This window comes from Pan paniscus, chromosome 5 (assembly GCF_029289425.2).
Source record: "Pan paniscus chromosome 5, NHGRI_mPanPan1-v2.0_pri, whole genome shotgun sequence".
Classification (NCBI taxonomy): domain Eukaryota; kingdom Metazoa; phylum Chordata; class Mammalia; order Primates; family Hominidae; genus Pan; species Pan paniscus.
This window is the reverse complement of record NC_073254.2, coordinates 43,127,604-43,144,497: the sequence shown is the minus strand read 5'-3', so window position 1 is coordinate 43,144,497 and position 16,894 is coordinate 43,127,604. Positions and strand designations below refer to the sequence as shown.

The window sequence follows — 16,894 nt, the reverse complement described above, 5'->3', positions numbered from 1 at the left end:
CCTCTCAAGGGCTCATTACTACAAGGTGAGCAAATGTAAATTGTCCCAGATAGTAAAGATTTCATCACAATAATTATGATCCAAATGGAACCAGAGCAAGAGCTCTGGAGTAGGACGCAGAAGTTGCCTTCATTTCACTGTTACCCACCTTGTGACTTTTTATATGTTATCTCTCTCTCTGAGCTTCAGTTTTCTCATACATGAAACTATGTGAATACAGTTCTAGTTGTTTACCATTGTCAGGCCATGTGGTAAGTGCTTTATAGTTATTATCACATTTAATTGTTACAGCAGCCCTACAAGGTAGATAATATTATTATTCTGATTTCACAGATGAGAAAACTGGGGACAGACACATTAACTTTGATTTCAGATTCAAGGAGCTAGTCAGTGGCACTGACAGGTATTGAATTCAATGGTCTTTATAGCCTCGTAGTCAAAGTTTCAGCCATTTTTTTGAGCTAAAAGCAGAAGGGTAAAGAACTTGGGAATGTGTGTAGGTCTGTTCCATAAGAGGCAAGCATCTGACCTGCTGCCTTAAGGAGCTGCATAGCTGGATCAGGTATCAGTGATCAGGACATAGATTATAGGCTTTTGAAAAGAGTTCAGAAATCTGAGATAACTAAAAGCTTGTCTTTCAAGAGAGTTCATAAGAACTCAACCCCACCCAGACTTTAGTTTCAAGAGGCAGAGAATGCCTTTTGTGTGAAGCTGGCAGAGGCAACGCAGGTGGAGCAGGCTCGATGGTGAGGGGTTTACAACTGAAGAGGAAGGGGGTGTGTGTAGGGAGTGGAGGTGGGTGTGTATGAATGCCACTCTGCGATTGGAGGGTGCTTCTTCAAACTGGTCCCTGCCAGGGGCTCAAAAGGGGCTGAAATCCTGGGGACCTCAGAGTCATCTAAAACTCCTAGCCATGTTCCGGCAGTTCCAGGCCTCCTGTCTTGTCCTGTTGTTCCTGGTTGGCTTTGCTCAGCAGATCCTAAAGCCTCAAAATAGGAAGGTGAGCATGGGGCAGGGGATCCGAGCTGATTCCAGCACGTGATGACCAACCTGGCTGCCAGAGTTGCGAGGAGTTCTCTCCTCTCCTTTCGAAGGACAGGATCTGCATTCCCAGCCCTTCTTCACAAATCCTGACATTGCTATCCTTAGCAGGCTCTCCCTAAATCCACTGTCTCTTACTTGCATCTTTTCCTCTGCACCTAGTAGCTCTTTGAACTGAATGTATGTGGAGTGGGGTTGGGGAGCTGCCTCAGCACATTCCCCTTTGCCACTTCCCCCTGGTGGCCCCTTGATAGCCTAGAGCCTGTCCCCTTCATGCTGGTCCATAACTTGGGGTAGCGCTGTGGATCCCAACAAATGAGGCATGAAGTCGCAAATGGATTGACAGGGAGGCTGCCCTGGTTACTCCTGGAGAGGCTGCTCAGCCAGAAACTCAGAGGGAGAGGTGAGAGAATCTGGGGTTGCGATCTGCACTAGGAGTTTCTAGGTCACAGAAAGAGGAGCTCCCCACCACCACACCCCTAGAAAAATAAAATGCATAAGGCCAATATGGTTGTCCACTAATATTAATTTTAGGGAAGGTCATGAGGTGAGGTAGAGACAAGGCTCAGCTCAGAGTAGGCTTTGTTCTCAGATCTTGGTGTTGCTCCCAAATCTCCTGATGCCATTTAGAAAAGTCCCCCCACTGGATGTCCATAGTCACCCCTGTGAAAGATGTGTTTATATGTCTTAGGATGCGGACTGAGCAGATCACTTGAGGCACCCGCAAATTTTAACTTTAAAATCAGATGCATTTATTCAAAAGCAGCCTCAGTGGTGGCCATATGCCCATTATGTATCTTTTGTTAGTTCCTTTCTGTCCTCTATAAAAGGTGGCGTACAATGCCTATCATATAATGCAGTGATTCCCAGACTTGAGCTTACCTAAGAGATAGCTGGTTAAAGCACAATTGCTGGGCCCCACCCAAGAGTTTCTGATTCAGTAAGCCCGGGAATTTGCATTTCTAAAATGCTTCCGGTTGATACTCATGCAGGTCTCTACACCTGAAGCTTTGAGCTTTAATCTCTGTTACTGGATTCATATGAAGTGTAAGATGGTGCCTATTACAAGCCATAAGACAGCTTACTTACTTACTTTCCAGAAAGGTAACAGATGACTTGAACGGACAACCTCCAAGGGTCATCAGATCTATGTCAGCCACTGCTGCCTGGTTGGGTGTGGAATTCTCGATGTAAAATATCATCTTGTGAATTAAAAGCTGTGTTCTAGGGTATTCTGTCTTCTTCAAACAGATGTAAGCAAACTAGAGCAGAACTGAAAACTGGGTAGGAAGGATTGAGCTCTTCGAGTCTGCAGTTTTCGTGGGATTCTGCATCTCATTTCACAGAGTGACATCCTCATGAGAACCAAATCTTTGGAAGTTGTTGCACCCAGAGCTAAGGTAGCACAAAGGCAAGAAAATGGAGGCATACAAATGACAGCTCACATGGTGATTTCCGTGTGACTTTTTATTATAGTAGCAAGAAAGACAAATGCTGGAAATTATTTAGCTCAGACGTAAGGTGTCATGAAGGCAAAAAGAATGCAGGCATATAGATGATAACTCCATCATAGTGGGTTTCTTAGGCTAATGTTCCCAAATATTGTGACTAATGTATATGCACAGATGTGTACAGAAATATGGACTTAAAAGGAAAGGGCTTGCCCCTTGGTCAAGCCTCCTTCTCTCCAAGGATAATGAAGGAGAAGCTGTGGCCTTGTGTCATGGTAACAGACTCAGAAGATGATAAAGAGTTTCTTGCCCCACTCTGCCCACAGTAGCTCACCCACAGGCAATTCCTTCCCTGCATGGGGTATGCTTTTATGGACTGAGATCCTGTGAAGCCCAGTTTAAATTACTCTAAAATTCTATGAGTTTTCTTCATATGGCCAGGACTATAGCCTCTCTTACCAGATAACATGTTAGCCTTTTGTTCCAGGTTCTGTATGCCTTTTATGCTTGGCATGCTTGTGGGTAGAAAAGTTTTTCCGCTCTGTGCTATTTTATGAACTTTAATTCATGAGCAGTTCAGGCTGTTTCACCACAATATAAAGAAGTGGGTGCCAAGGATGAGTTTTCAAGGTACCAGTGAAACCGGAAAAGTTCCCTTGTCCCTCTCACAGGGCATGCGACGGGGGGTGTGGCTCGCTGCTTCAGTTCCCCGCCGCTCAAACCTGTACGGGAGCAGAGGGGGAAGCATACAGACTAGCAGATTGTGGAGCTCCAACCTTAAGGCAGTGTCTAGGGGTGAATGTTTACAGCTGAAGCCCCAGTGGGCATGTTACAGGGTGCTCTTAGTTCAGCCACCCATAGGCAGCTTGTGTTAGCTCCATTAGACCCCTACCTTATCACAAAGACAGAGGACTTTCTGTATCCCAGGGATCTTGCCTTGGTTTACGGGAAGAATCGGATCACACGTGGGCGTGGAGAATGAGTGCAAAGTTTTATTGAGTGGAAGTAACTCTCATCAGATGGGGGAGCCAAAACAGAGATGGTTTTTCCCTGGAGCCCGGCCAAACTCCATGTCCTTCCGCTGTCAATGGCCTTCCGGTGTGCTCCTACTGTGTTCAAAATTGGTGGGTTCTTGGTCTCACTGACTTCAAGAATGAAGCCCAGTTCTTTAAGGCAGCGTCTCCAGAATTTGTTCCTTCTGATGTTCGGATGTGTTCAGAGTTTGTTCCTTCTGGCAGGTTCGTGGTCTTGCTGGCTCAAGAGTGAAGCTGCAGAGCCTCGCGGTCAGTGTTACAGCTCTTAAGGCAGCGCGTCTGGAGTTGTTCTTTCCTCCCGGTGGGTTCGTGGTTTTGCTGGCTTCAGGAGTGAAGCTGTAGAACTTCGCGGTGAGTGTTACAGCTTGTAAAGGCAGTGTGGACCCAAAGAATGAGCAGCACCAAGATTTATTGCAAAGAGCGAAAGAACAAAGCTTCCACAGTGTGGAAGGGGACCCACGGGGGTTGCCACTGCTGGCTCCGGCAGCCGCCTTTTATTCTTATCTGGCCACACCCACATCCTGCTGATTGGTCCATTTTACAGAGAGCCGAGTGGTCTGTTTTGACAGGGTGCGGATTGGTGCCTTTACAATCCCTGAGCTAGACACAAAAGTGCTCCACCTCCCCACTAGATTAGCTAGATACAGAGTGTCCACACAAAGGTTCTCCACATCCCCACCAGAGCAGCTAGATACAGAGTGTCAATTGGTGCATTCACAAACCCTGAGCTAGACACAGGGTGCTGATTGGTGTGTTTACAAACCTTGAGCTAGATACAGAGTGCCGATTGGTGCATTTACAATCCCTTAGCTAGACATAAAGGTTCTCCAAGTCCCCACCAGACTCAGGAGCCCAGCTGGCTTCAGCCAGTGGATGCTGCACCGCGGCCCCAGGCCGAGCTGCCTGCCAGTCCCGCGCCCTGCGCCCGCACTCCTCAGCCCTTGGGTGGTCGATGGGACTGGGCGGCGTGGAGCAGGGGTCGGCGCTCGTCGGGGAGACTCGGGCCGCGCAGGAGCCCACGGAGCGGGAGGAGGCTCAGGCATGGCGGGCTGCAGGTCCCAAGCCCTGCCCCGCGGGGTGGCAGCTAAGGCCCAGCGAGAAGTCGAGCACAGCAGCTGCTGGCCTTGGTGCTAAGCTCCTCAGTGCCCGGGGCCGGCTGGCCGCTCCGAGTGCAGGGCCCACTGAGCCCACTCCCACGTGGAACTCGCGTTGGCCCGCAAGTGCCACGCGCAGGCCTGGTTCCCTCTAGCGCCTCTCCCTCCACAACTCCTCGGAAGCTGAGGCGGCCGGCTCCGGCCTTGGCCAGCCCAGAAGGGGGCTCCCACAGTGCAGCCGCGGGCTGAAGGGCCTCTTAAGCGCGACCAGAGTGGGCGCCAAGGCCGAGGAGGCGCAGAGAGCGAGCAAAGGCTGTGAGGGCTGCTAGCATGTTGTCACCTCTCACCATGATGGTGCATTGCTCTCCACGTCCAGCCAGTTGAGTGTGTTCCTCCGCTGCTGTGCTCCTCTCCACATCCAGCGCCAGTGCCTCTGGCTGCTAGGGTCTCAAGAGTTTTTATAGGCACAGGCCCATTTGAGTGAGAAGGCAGGAGTGCCTGTCCTCATGTAGGTCCGTAGGCACAGGCCCGAGGGTGGAGCCCTAGTTAGGTACCCGCCTTTCTCTACCCAGCACTTCCCGGCCGCCCCTCCCCCATCACCAGTGATTACCCCATTGGCAAGCCTGGAAAGGCCCTTCGGTGGCATCTGGAGAAGTTATGGGCCTGATTTTGGGGGACAGGAATTACAATATAAGAACATGTAGATGAGAAGTTTGTGCAAAACTTACTTATGAGAAATCCTGCAAAATCTGTTAAGAGTATCTGAGAGAGGACGGCATGACTTGAACGGGGTGTTAGCATGTCGGGGGAGAATGCAGTGTCAGGGAACAGAGGTAAATGTTATTAATCTTCTGGAAACGGGAAGAATATTATGAAATGCTTGTCTTGCCACACACGCACAAAAATGGCTTGTAATTTAGAAGACATAAATTCTAGCTACGGCATCAGCTCTAAGTAAAAATTTTACTTGGAAAGATCCCTTCAGTTCTTAGAATTTCAAGATATTACATGAAGGATCTTCGAGTGTTTTGAAAAAGTCCACAAATGTTGGGAATTATTTTTTATCTTATATCGTTATGGTTATTTCTGTAACATTCCAGGTGGATTGCAACAAAGGGGTGACAGGCACCATCTATGAGTATGGAGCCCTCACCCTCAACGGCGAGGAGTACATCCAATTCAAGCAGTTTGCAGGCAAGCACGTCCTGTTTGTCAATGTGGCCACCTATTGAGGCTTGGCAGCTCAGTATCCTGGTAAGAACTCACGTTTCAACTCTTTTGGAAGCAGCATTGCCAGATAGCCATATTCTAATTCCAGAAGGTTTTACCAATGTGTTATTGGAGGATGCGATGGGAGAACTGATCAGGTGACTCTACCTCCCTAAATGCTGCTCCTGCTCTGCTCCTTAGAATATCAGGATAATTATTTCCAGATTTGAGAACTAAGACCTTCCCAAAGACTTAAAGACCACCAGGAGCACACTTGCAGTTGAACAAGTTGAATGTGTTACTCGGTACCCTGAAGGAGAACATGTTCTATAGAGAACCATGGGGTTTCTTAATAAGAAAGTATTAGAAAGGACTTACTATAGAATCTGAACTTTTGTTACGTGATTTGGAGACGAGTTCAAGGAATTGAAGTTCTGTTCTGGATTGGATGCCATCAAGAACTGTGAGCAATTATATGATTTGGTGTCTTAATCAATCATATCTACATGGGGAGAGAAACGAAGACTAAAGCTGTAACTGGTAAAGAAGCAGCAGTCACTCATATTGGCAAGAATAGGGTGGTACCTGGTCATTGTTGCGATTTGGACAATGTTCGTGCTTTGTCTATGTTCAGTTACAATTATGCAGTGGCCTTGTTTTTGCCTTGATTCATCATGGTCACATGTTATGTGATATTGTTTGTATGAAGCTGTTCTATGAAATTGTTTATGTTTCCTAGGAGAGTGCTAAAGCCTAGCTGTGACTCCCAGGCCAGATACCTGGCTTTCAAGGAATGATTTTATGCTTCTCATCGGTTACTTCTGATAAAAACAGGAGAGATGAGTGATCTTTGATATTCTGGAAAATGCCCTTGGGTTCTGTAGGCACCTGCAAATGACCAAGAGGGAAATGAAGTTTTCTGTCTGGGCAGCCTTTGATTGGTACAAGGGCTGTGTAGTGTGACTGGCAATGTAGAAGAATGCTCCATCTCGCCAACCTTGGCCTAACCTTCTGTGGTAGCTGAGGTGTGTTTCCATTTTCTTTGTGCCCTTATTGGAGAAGAGTTTTGCATTACTGTTGGTCCAGAAAAGGTTATTTAAAATTCTAGATCAATTATACTAGAGATAGATACAGCTTTGGACAGGCCAAGAACTTTATTTTATGCTTTTAAAAAATGGCTCAAGATAAATTTAAAAGATTTATTGCACCAAATGCCACAGAGAAGTGGATCAAAATAATACATGAACAAATTTTGTTTTGTTTTGAGACAGTCTCGCTCTGTCGCCCAGGCTGGAGTGCAGTGGTGTGATCTCAGCTCACTGCAACCTCTGCCTCCCAGGTTCAAGTGATTCTTGTGCCTCAGCCTCCCGAGTAGCTGTGATTACAGGCGTGCACCACTATATCTAGCTAATTTTTTTTTTTTTTTTTTTTTTTTTTTGCATTTTTAGCAGAGGCAGTGTTTTGCCATGTTGGCCAGGCTGGTCTCGAACTCCTGACCTCAAGTGATCCACAAGCCTTGGCCTCCCAAAGTGCTGGGATTACAGGCGTGAGCCACCGCACCTGGTCTATACAAAAACAAGTTTTAAGAAAAATTTTCCACACATTGACACTATTATCTGTTCAGCTGATCAAAAATATATAAACCCTATCAATTTTTCTTAATGGATTTTCAGTAATAAAAATCCCAGAATTTTAGCCCTTTTAAGTAACACTTAAAGTCAAGCATATTGTAATCTCATGTCTAAAAGATCTGGCTCACCAAATTTTGACATTTTAAAATTAACATTCAGAGGATGCTACATGATTTAAGCCAAAATTCTAATAAAATTCCGGCTCCTCCAAAGTACAAATGGCTCACATTTACCAAGAGTAGCTGAATACTTTTCCAATTTAATGGTAAAATTATGCATAAAAAGATGCACTCAAAAGTACAGATTAGGATAAGAATCACACATTTAAAATAATTTGGGGGTCCCTTTGTTATTATTATTATTTTTGAGACAGGGTCTTGCTCTGTCGCCCAGGCTGGAGTGCAGGGGCACAATCTTGGCTCACTGTAACCTCTGCCTCTGGGATTCAAGCTATTCTCTTGCCTCAGCCTCCCAGATAGCTGGGACTACAGGTGCATATCACCTCGCCCAGCTAATTTTTTTTTTTTTTTAATAGAAACTGGGTTTCACCATATTGGTCAGGCTGCTCTCGAACTCCTGGCCTCAAGTGATCCAACTGCTTCAATCTCCCAAAGTGCTGGGATTATAGGCATGAGCCACCACACCCGGCCTCAATTTTTTTATTTTTATGTACACTCAAGTCTAGGGAAAACCTGAAAAGCTACAGACTAAATTTTTATTATAAGAGCCCAAACAACAATTTAGTATCATTTAGTAAGTGAGAAAGTTAAAAGAACTTGCCAAAGGAATAGAATCAAGTTCTGCCAATTGTGTCTACTATAGGACCTCAGGACCTAGGTATTAGAGCCCAAACGACAGTTTTGTATCATTTAGCAGGCAAGAATTCTCCTCCCTTCAAAAAGTTAAATTTGAAAAATATGGTAAATTTTAAAAGTTGTGATGTGTAAACAGCAGTTCCATGGAATGTGAAGCTGCTCTTAAATTTGTTTTAATTTAATTTAATTTTAACTCAAATTTGCTACATATTGAATAGGCAATATACTTCCAACATTCAAAATTCAAGAGATATAAAAAGGTTTAACAGTGGCACTTGCCATGTTCCCTTCTCTTTAGGCAACCATTATTATCAGTTTATGGTGTATATTTCCAGAAATCTGTTATGCATATACAAGCAAACATTTCTCTCTCACTTTCTTTCTCTCAAGCACATACACATACACAAACATACACACAGAAATGATTATGCACATTGCTTTTTCACATATATCACATACAGTGGGGACAGGAGTGGTGGCTCACACCTATAATCCCAGCACTTTGGGAGACCAAGGTGGCCGGATCACTTTTGAACATCAGGAGTTTCAGACCAGCCTTGCCAACATGGTGAAACCCTGTCTGTACTAAAATTACAAAAAATTAGCTGGGCATGGTGGCACATGCCTGTAATCCCAACTACTCAGGAGGCTAAAGCATGAGAATCTCTTGAACCCGGGGGCGGAGATTGCAGTGAGCTGAAATCCTGCCACTGCACTCCAGCCTGGGTGACAGAGAGACTCCGTCTAAAAACAAAACAAAAAAACATGGTGAGCTTCCTCATTCATTTTAAGGCATAGTATTCCATTGTGTTGCTGTGATATAATTTATTAAATTAGTTCATGAGAATTTTAAAGAGCACCTCATTCAAATTTTACTCCAGATGAGAAAATTGAGAGAATTAAAGAAACTTGCCAAAGGAATAGAATCAAGGTCTGTTAAGTGTGTCTGCTATAGAAAGGAAATATTCTTGATGGTCAAAGATAAGAGAGAGATGAGTTTCGATAGCAACCGAAGAACTATAGAAAAACAGGAAGGCACTCTCTATTTAAGAGGAGGTTCTTAGGGGACATTCCAGCAGGCAGAGCTGAATCTGAATGACAATGGCCAGTACAGGTTCTGAGGTCTGAATAAATCTTACCTGAAAATAGCTGAAGATAGAAATTATGATTCAAGTCTAAACAGACAAGCTGGAAGGTTCCTGACAGTAGTAAAGAGCAATTTGGAGTTTATGGCCTGGCGTCCCAGGGAGTGTTCCAGGGCATGTTGCAGCATCAGTTAGGTCACTGGAATTGAGGAGAGGGTACAGAATACTGTAGAGGATAGCCTTGGAATTTCTCTTTCTCTACCACTCCCAGGGTGGAGCACCAAGGAGTACTCCTGGGAATGGGACTGGAACTGGAGTGTCTGGTTGTGTCACCATGGGACATTGTATGAGTGGGGCCGGGGGGATGTGGGGATAGGTGGGTAGGATTTCCATTTTGTTTGCTTTTTCCTTACAATTTTTTTTGATCAATTCATCAACTAAGGAAGACAGTGGCATTCAAATCTGACTTCTCTTTAGAATCAAACAGGACTCCCACACAAGGCTACCAACGTGTGTGTGTGTGTGTGTGTGTGTTTAAAAAAAAAAAAAGAATTCTCATTGGATGGTAAAGTGTAGCCAGGCATGGGAGCTACTGTATAAGAAAAACAGCAGCCATTTAGATGCATTTCTGGAAACGTGTGCTCTAGTCTTTTTTTTTTTTCTCTACTCCTTTGATCTCTGTAATCTTGAATCTTTCCCTTCTTAGTCCTCGGTTTATTCATGTGATAAATGGATACATTCAGTGATCTTTCACTGCTTGAGGTAGGCCTCCTGACCAGCCCACCCCTGCTATTCATTCTCCACTTACAGAACTGAATGCACTACAGGAGGAGCTGAAGAATTTTGGTGTCATTGTGTTGGCCTTTCCCTGCAACCAGTTTGGAAAACAAGAACCAGGAACAAACTCAGAAATACTTCTTGGTCTCAAGTGAGTGCTTGCATGGGACCCTGCAGATGCCCTGTCGGGATTTCCATTCCTCATTCCACCTAGATGCCTGCCTATTCTGGAAACTTCTGGGATAGGCCATAGATACATGGGTTGAAGCATATCCTTATGATGTTTTGAATTCAATCTATTCTATTCACAGTGCTTAAATATTCTCTTTACTTTTGAATTATTTGATGGTGAGGCTAAGGGAAGATTGAATGGAAAAGAAGCATAGAGAAAAGAAGGGAGTATAAGAAATAAGAAATGGAAATGAAGCAGGAAACCTAAGCTCAAAATATTGCCTTCCAATTTTCTTAGAATTCTCTATTGGCGCCATAAAGCCTATTGCATAAAATCCTGCTTCCCACAGACTATCTTTTCTTATCTTCCCTGTGCACAGCCACTTCCCTTTATCTTGAATTTCCTGTGGTAGTGAATTGGTGGTGGCCATTATTTTCCATCCATGTCTTAATTTGTATCTTGCTGGGAACAACTTTGGTTCACTGCAGGTATGTGTGTCCAGGTAGTGGCTTTGTCCCCAGTTTCCAGCTCTTTGAGAAAGGGGATGTGAATGGAGAAAAAGAACAGAAGGTCTTTACTTTCCTGAAGGTGCGTGAGTATAAACCTGGCATGGATTGGTTAGCTAGAAATGCTCTGAAAGCAGTGGGGCTCATGTCTAGGGTTGTGGTTGGACTCCTTGGAAAAGAGATGCTCAGATAAGTTCAAGGCTCATGGCAATATCTGCTGTGATGCTTTAGCTTTAAGTAGAGGAAACCCATGATAGACAATAGCTCTGACATGGACTACCCTCCTGTATTGAATGGAATGATTCATTCATTCAGCAATCATTTATCAGATCTCCAGTATGTGCTATATAATGAGTTAACAAACATTAATAGCGCATAGTCTGTTCCCTGAAGGAACTCACATTTAATCAGGAGACAGACATGGATGATACAGAATACCATGTGGTAAATGCTTTTAGAGTCACAGAGTGGTAGAAATACAGAATACCAGGATAGAAGGACCCCCGAGGGTCTCTTTGTCTACTCAGCCCCAAATGCTGGTCTGCAGAACAATGCTGGTCCTGCTGAAATTTTCACTCATCCACAGCAAACAAGGGAAAAAAGACAATGCAGAATTTTTCATAAAGCTCAACTTATTGAATATAAGACCAACATTTATTCTGACATTAAATTACTATTACGTTTACCCATATAAATTGCCCTTTACTTACTCAAAAATGGTGCTATAATCAATTTTGTGTGGTTCAACTGAGTATTTAAAAATCCCTTAATTTTTAAATGTGTGCTTATAGTAGACTTTTAATTTTTCTTATTGGCAAAATGAGTATTAGTGATTCTATGTTAATATCCAAGGAAATAGTTATTGAAATTTTACTGGCTTATGAAGCCTATGAAGCCCCAAACTCTGCGAGCCACTACTCTAAATCAATCTCTTTTTTTTTTCTGCTAAGGAAACGAACTGTAGAAATGATATGACTTGCCCAAGGAAACAGAAAATAGTCTTTTACTGAATCATCGTGATAAAATCATGGGAATAGAGGAAAGACAGGGAAAGGAGGAATGCTTTCTATTTACCATTATACTCTCTAACTCTCAGTTATTTGGTAGTTGGTGTATTGGTATTGATACATTGCAGTGTCTGTGGTTGATTGGAAGCATGCAAAGTAGTTAATATATTAAAATACATAATGGTGAGTAGACTCTCTAGTCTGGAGATAAAACTGTACCACACAGAAGTAGAAATAAAGTAGAAATAAATGTATATCTCTACTTTCTATATCTCTGCTCCAGAACTCCTGCCCTCCGACCTCTGATCTTTTGGGCTCATCAAGCCAACTCTTCTGGGAGCCCATGAAGGTCCATGATATCTGCTGGAACTTTGAGAAATTTCTGGTGGGGCCCGATGGAGTCCCTGTCATGCGTTGGTTCCACCAGGCTCCAGTCAGCACAGTCAAGTCAGACATCCTGGAGTACCTAAAGCAGTTCAATACCCACTAGGAAGGGCTAGCGACTGACAGAAATAACTACCCTGTCTCCCACCTGCAGGAATGTCTAACAAAGCATCCATCTTCCTCCATCTTTGCTCCACACTCCTGCCTACCCAGCCTCCTGATGTCCAAACCATCCTGTACTACCCAAGCAGCTGCTTAGCATGTGTGTGTAGCTGTGTGTGTGTGTGTGTATGGATATGTAGAATTGTATTTGTTGGTATATGCATAGGTGTATGTATGGTGTGTGTGTGTGTGTGTGTTTGAAGATTAAGGAAAAGAACATCTATCTCTCCAACTCTCTGATCCTGAAATATCTATTCCAAAGGAAAATCATATTTTAGGGTAGATGAATCAGACTATCCTGTGTCCCTAAAAAAGCAATCCCGAGAAGTTGTGACATCTATCCCTTCCCCTTCCTGAAAGTTTTAAAGAAAGCAGGAGCTGGCCGCAAGACTCTAGGCCTCCTTCATAGCCTCTCTCCTCTAAGATAGGCATGCATTGTTAAACTCTTCTCTCCTTAATTCTCCTTTATTCCCCTGCCACCCAGTAGTTCTCATGTAGGACCTCTGAAGGCAGAGTGAGAGCAGAAACCCCACCTCACATGAAGGGAAGGGCATCTCCATGATGGTGGATCCCAAAACCCCTGTGGGTCGCACCCTGCCAGAGCCTTCCTTGGTGCCTGTCCCTTAGCGCATTCAGGTCATGGCACCTGGGCAGGGGTGTCCCTGTATTCTGAATGATGGGCTTTCTCCTCACCCTGAGCCTCCGCAACTTTAAGCTTATTTTGATCACTGTCTCAAATTTAAAAATTCTGCAGCAACCTGGCTCTGTGTGGTGTTTTCCCAGTCCCATATTATGTCCAGTCATACTTCTTCTTTCTCTGTCACTTTGTCCCTGCTTTCTTGATTCCCTTGCCTTGTTCTTCAGTATTTTGTTTTTCTCAAAAATGCTCTAGAACTTTCCTTGGCACATATAAAAGCACGGCTGGAACTGGTTGCTCAGAGCTGCTGTGACCGTGAGCACAGATCTCTTCGTGTCAGGTCCCTCTGCACCCTCCCCTTCAGGTCTCTTGACCAGGCCCCTACATGACAGGAATCCTTGCCTCTCAAAGAATCCTCTCTCTCTCTCTACAACAAATATGCATATGTTTTTTTTTTTTTTTAAGTATTTATTGATCATTCTTGGGTGTTTCTCAGAGAGGGGGATTTGGCAGGGTCATAGGACAATAGTGGAGGGAAGGTCAGCAGACAAACATGTGAACAAAGGTCTCTGGTTTTCCTAGGCAGAGGGCCCTGCTGCCTTCCGCACTGTTTTTGTCGCTGGGTAGTTGAGATTAGGGAGTGGTGATGACTCTTAACCAGTATGCTGCCTTCAAGCATCTGTTTAACAAAGCACATTGTGCACCGCCCTTAATCCATTTAACCCTTAGTGGACACAGCACATGTTTCAGAGAGCACGGGGTTGGGGGTAAGGTTGTAGATTAACAGCATCCCAAGGCAGAAGAATTTTTCTTAGTACAGAACAAAATGGAGTCTCCTATGTCTACTTCTGTCTACACAGACACAATAACAATCTGATCTCTCTTTCTTTTCCCCACATTTCCCCCTTTTCTATTTGACAAAACCGCCATTGTCATCATGGCCCGTTCTCAATGAGCTGTTGGGTACACCTCCCAGACGGGGTGGCGGCCGAGCAGAGGGGCTCTTCACTTCCCAGACGGGGCTGCCGGGCAGAGGGGCCCCCCACCTCCCAGACGGGGCGGCGGCCGGGCAGAGGGGCTCCCCACTTCCCAGACCGGGCGGCTGGGCAGAGGCACCCCCCACCTCCCGGACGTGGCGGCTGGCCTGGCGGGGGCTGACCCCCCTTCCCGGACGGGGTGGCTGGCCGGGCGGAGGCTGCCCCCCACTTCCCGGATGGGGCGGCTGGCCGGGCGGAGGCTGCCCCCCACCTCCCGGACGGGGCGGCTGCCGGGCGGAGGCACTCCTCACTTCCCAGATGGGGCGGCTGCCGGGCGGAGGGGCTCCCCACTTCCCAGACCAGGCGGCTGCTGGGCGGAGGGGGTCCTCACTTCTCAGACGGGGCGGCCGGTCAGAGACACTCCTCACCTCCCAGACGGGGTGGCGGCGGGGCAGAGACACTCCTCAGTTCCCGGACGGGGTCGCGGCCGGGCAGAGGCACTCTTCACATCTCAGACGGGGCGGCAGGGCAGAGGCGCTCCCCACATCCCAGATGATGGGCGGCCGGGCAGAGACCTCCTCACTTCCTAGACGGGATGACTGCCGGGAAGAGGTGCTCCTCACTTCCCAGACTGGGCGGCCGGGCAGAGGGGCTCCTCACATCCCAGATGATGGGCGACCAGGCAGAGATGCTCCTCACTTCCTAGACGGGGTGGCTGCCGGGCAGAGGCTGCAATCTCAGCACTTTGGGAGGCCAAGGCAGGCAGCTGGGAGGTGGAGGTTGTAGCAATCCGATATCACGCCACTGCACTCCAGCCTGGGCAACGTTGAGCACTGAGTGAGCGAGACTCCGTCTGCAATCCCGGCACCTCAGGAGGCTGAGGCTGGCAGACCACTCTCGGTCAGGAGCTAGAGACCAGCCCGGCCAACACGGCGAAACTCCGTCTCCACCAAAAAATACGAAAACCAGTCAGGTGTGGTGGCCCGCGCCTGCAATCCCAGGCACTCGGCAGGCTGAGGCAGGAGAATCAGGCAGAGAGGCTGCAGTGAGCCCAGATGGCGGCAGTACAGTCCAGCCTCGGCTCGGCATCAGAGGGAGACAGTGCAAAGGGGAGAGGAGGACCGTGCAAAAGGGAGGGGGAGGGGGAGGCGGAGGGGGAGAGGGAGAGGGAGACGGAGAGGGAGAGGGCATATATTTCTGTTTATAAAATTAATTCATGCTCACTGTTAAAATCTGAAAGCACATAAAAGTAAAAAAGCATAACAAAACAAAATGGAACAAAACCCACTCCTAATCAGAGGTGCAAAGGACCTGCTAGGAAGCCCTATCTGCCCCGTGCTGTTTTATAGTTAAAATACAGTGTTTTATAATTCAAGCAGATTTCAGAAAACCAGATATTAAGGAAAGAAATTAGATGAGGAAGTAAAATAAAATCACTGTTTTTCTTTCTCTTTTTACAAATTACTTGGAACATAGGTATTAGCACTTAAAAATATTTTTTGCACTTAAAAAATGCAGGAAATTTAAATCAGTGAGTAATTTCAAACATTATGGGGATCGTAATCCTGCTGTGTACCTAAATAGAAATATGGGCTGGGCACAGTGGTGCACACCTGTAATGCCAGCACTTTGGGAGGCCAAGGAGGGTGGATCACCTGAGGTCAGGAGTTTGCGACCAGCCTGACTAACATGGTGAAACCCCGTCTCTACTAAATACAAAAAATTTAGCCGGGCATGGTGGCATATGCCTGTAATCCAAGCTACTTGGGAGACCGAGACAGGAGAATTGATTGTTCCCTGGAGGTGGAGGTTGCAATGAGCCAAGATCGCGCCATTGCTCTCCAGCCTGGGTAACAAGAGCAAAACTCCATCTCAAAAAAAAAAAAAAAAAGGAAGAAAGAAGAAGAAATGTGATCCATGCCTTAATCTTTATTCAGCAACATGAAAATTGACTAAACCAAAAACTGTTAGGAAAATGTTTAAGACCTTAAAATTCATAAATGGTGGATATTTGATACATGAAAAATGGGAAATATTATCAAAATATTTGGATGTTTTCTCTTCTTAAACTTAACATCTAGTAAGAAAAAATGAGTTTTAAAAATCGGGCTTTCCTTGGCTGTAAACCATAGGATTTGAGATTTCCATAAATCTTTTACTAACCACTATGGCGGTTGTGAGAGCAGTGAGGAGATTACAGAACCAGCTACCAGTGGTGTTAAGAAATATGTTTCATTTTTTAGCTTCTTTTAAATCTCTGAAGTGGTTAAGTACCTCTGGGACCTTAATAGTCTTCAGAAGGGTTCCAGACCTGGTAAGATCTGGATAACCAAGGTCCAGAAAGTAGGTGGAGAGGATGAGCTGACACAATGTATAAAATTCTCTCCAGTTACTGGTTCAGCCTAACCCGGGAACCTGCAGTTGCTCCAGGTGACCAACATTCCTATAGTAATGAAGAAAGAGGACTGCAGCCTTCAGCCTGAATGCTTTGTGCCTGAGTATGCGGGAAAGGTCTTCATCCTGCCACTGCTCTGAAAATCCAGGTTCTATCCTCCTAATGCCTTCCAGTGGCTGTCCCTGAAGAGAAAATAAACATTGTTCTGGAGAGAGCCAAGACCATAGAAATGAGAAACAGAAATGTCCTTGCAGTGGGAGGTGGGCATAGGTGACGGGCAGGTTTGGGGGCCAGAAGTCCAGATCAGAATGTCACAAATGATGACTATGATGATAATGATGGCAATAATAATAATAATGTAAAATATAATAATAATGTAAAATGTCTTTATAAAGAGAGGATCAAGACATAAAATTTTCCACTTCTCTCCTCCTCAACCAATCCCAATAGCAGAGCTTAGTCCCCAATGAAAGTTACACTTAGAACCTTCTGGAAGTGGGTCGACTTCTCAGGAGTG

The 16,894-nt window shown here is 45.6% G+C and overlaps 1 protein-coding gene across 1 annotated transcript; it reads left to right on the top strand.

Annotated features, from left to right (window-relative positions):
- The first annotated feature begins 913 nt into the window (after positions 1–913).
- On the top strand, positions 914–15,301 carry GPX6 (glutathione peroxidase 6). Its single transcript, XM_003829705.4, has 5 exons — positions 914–1,000; positions 5,721–5,874; positions 10,171–10,288; positions 10,798–10,897; positions 12,106–15,301. Exons 1-5 carry the CDS (start codon positions 914–916, stop codon positions 12,310–12,312), a joined length of 666 nt encoding a protein of 221 aa, XP_003829753.2. The 3' UTR covers positions 12,313–15,301.
- The last annotated feature ends 1,593 nt before the right edge of the window (positions 15,302–16,894 follow it).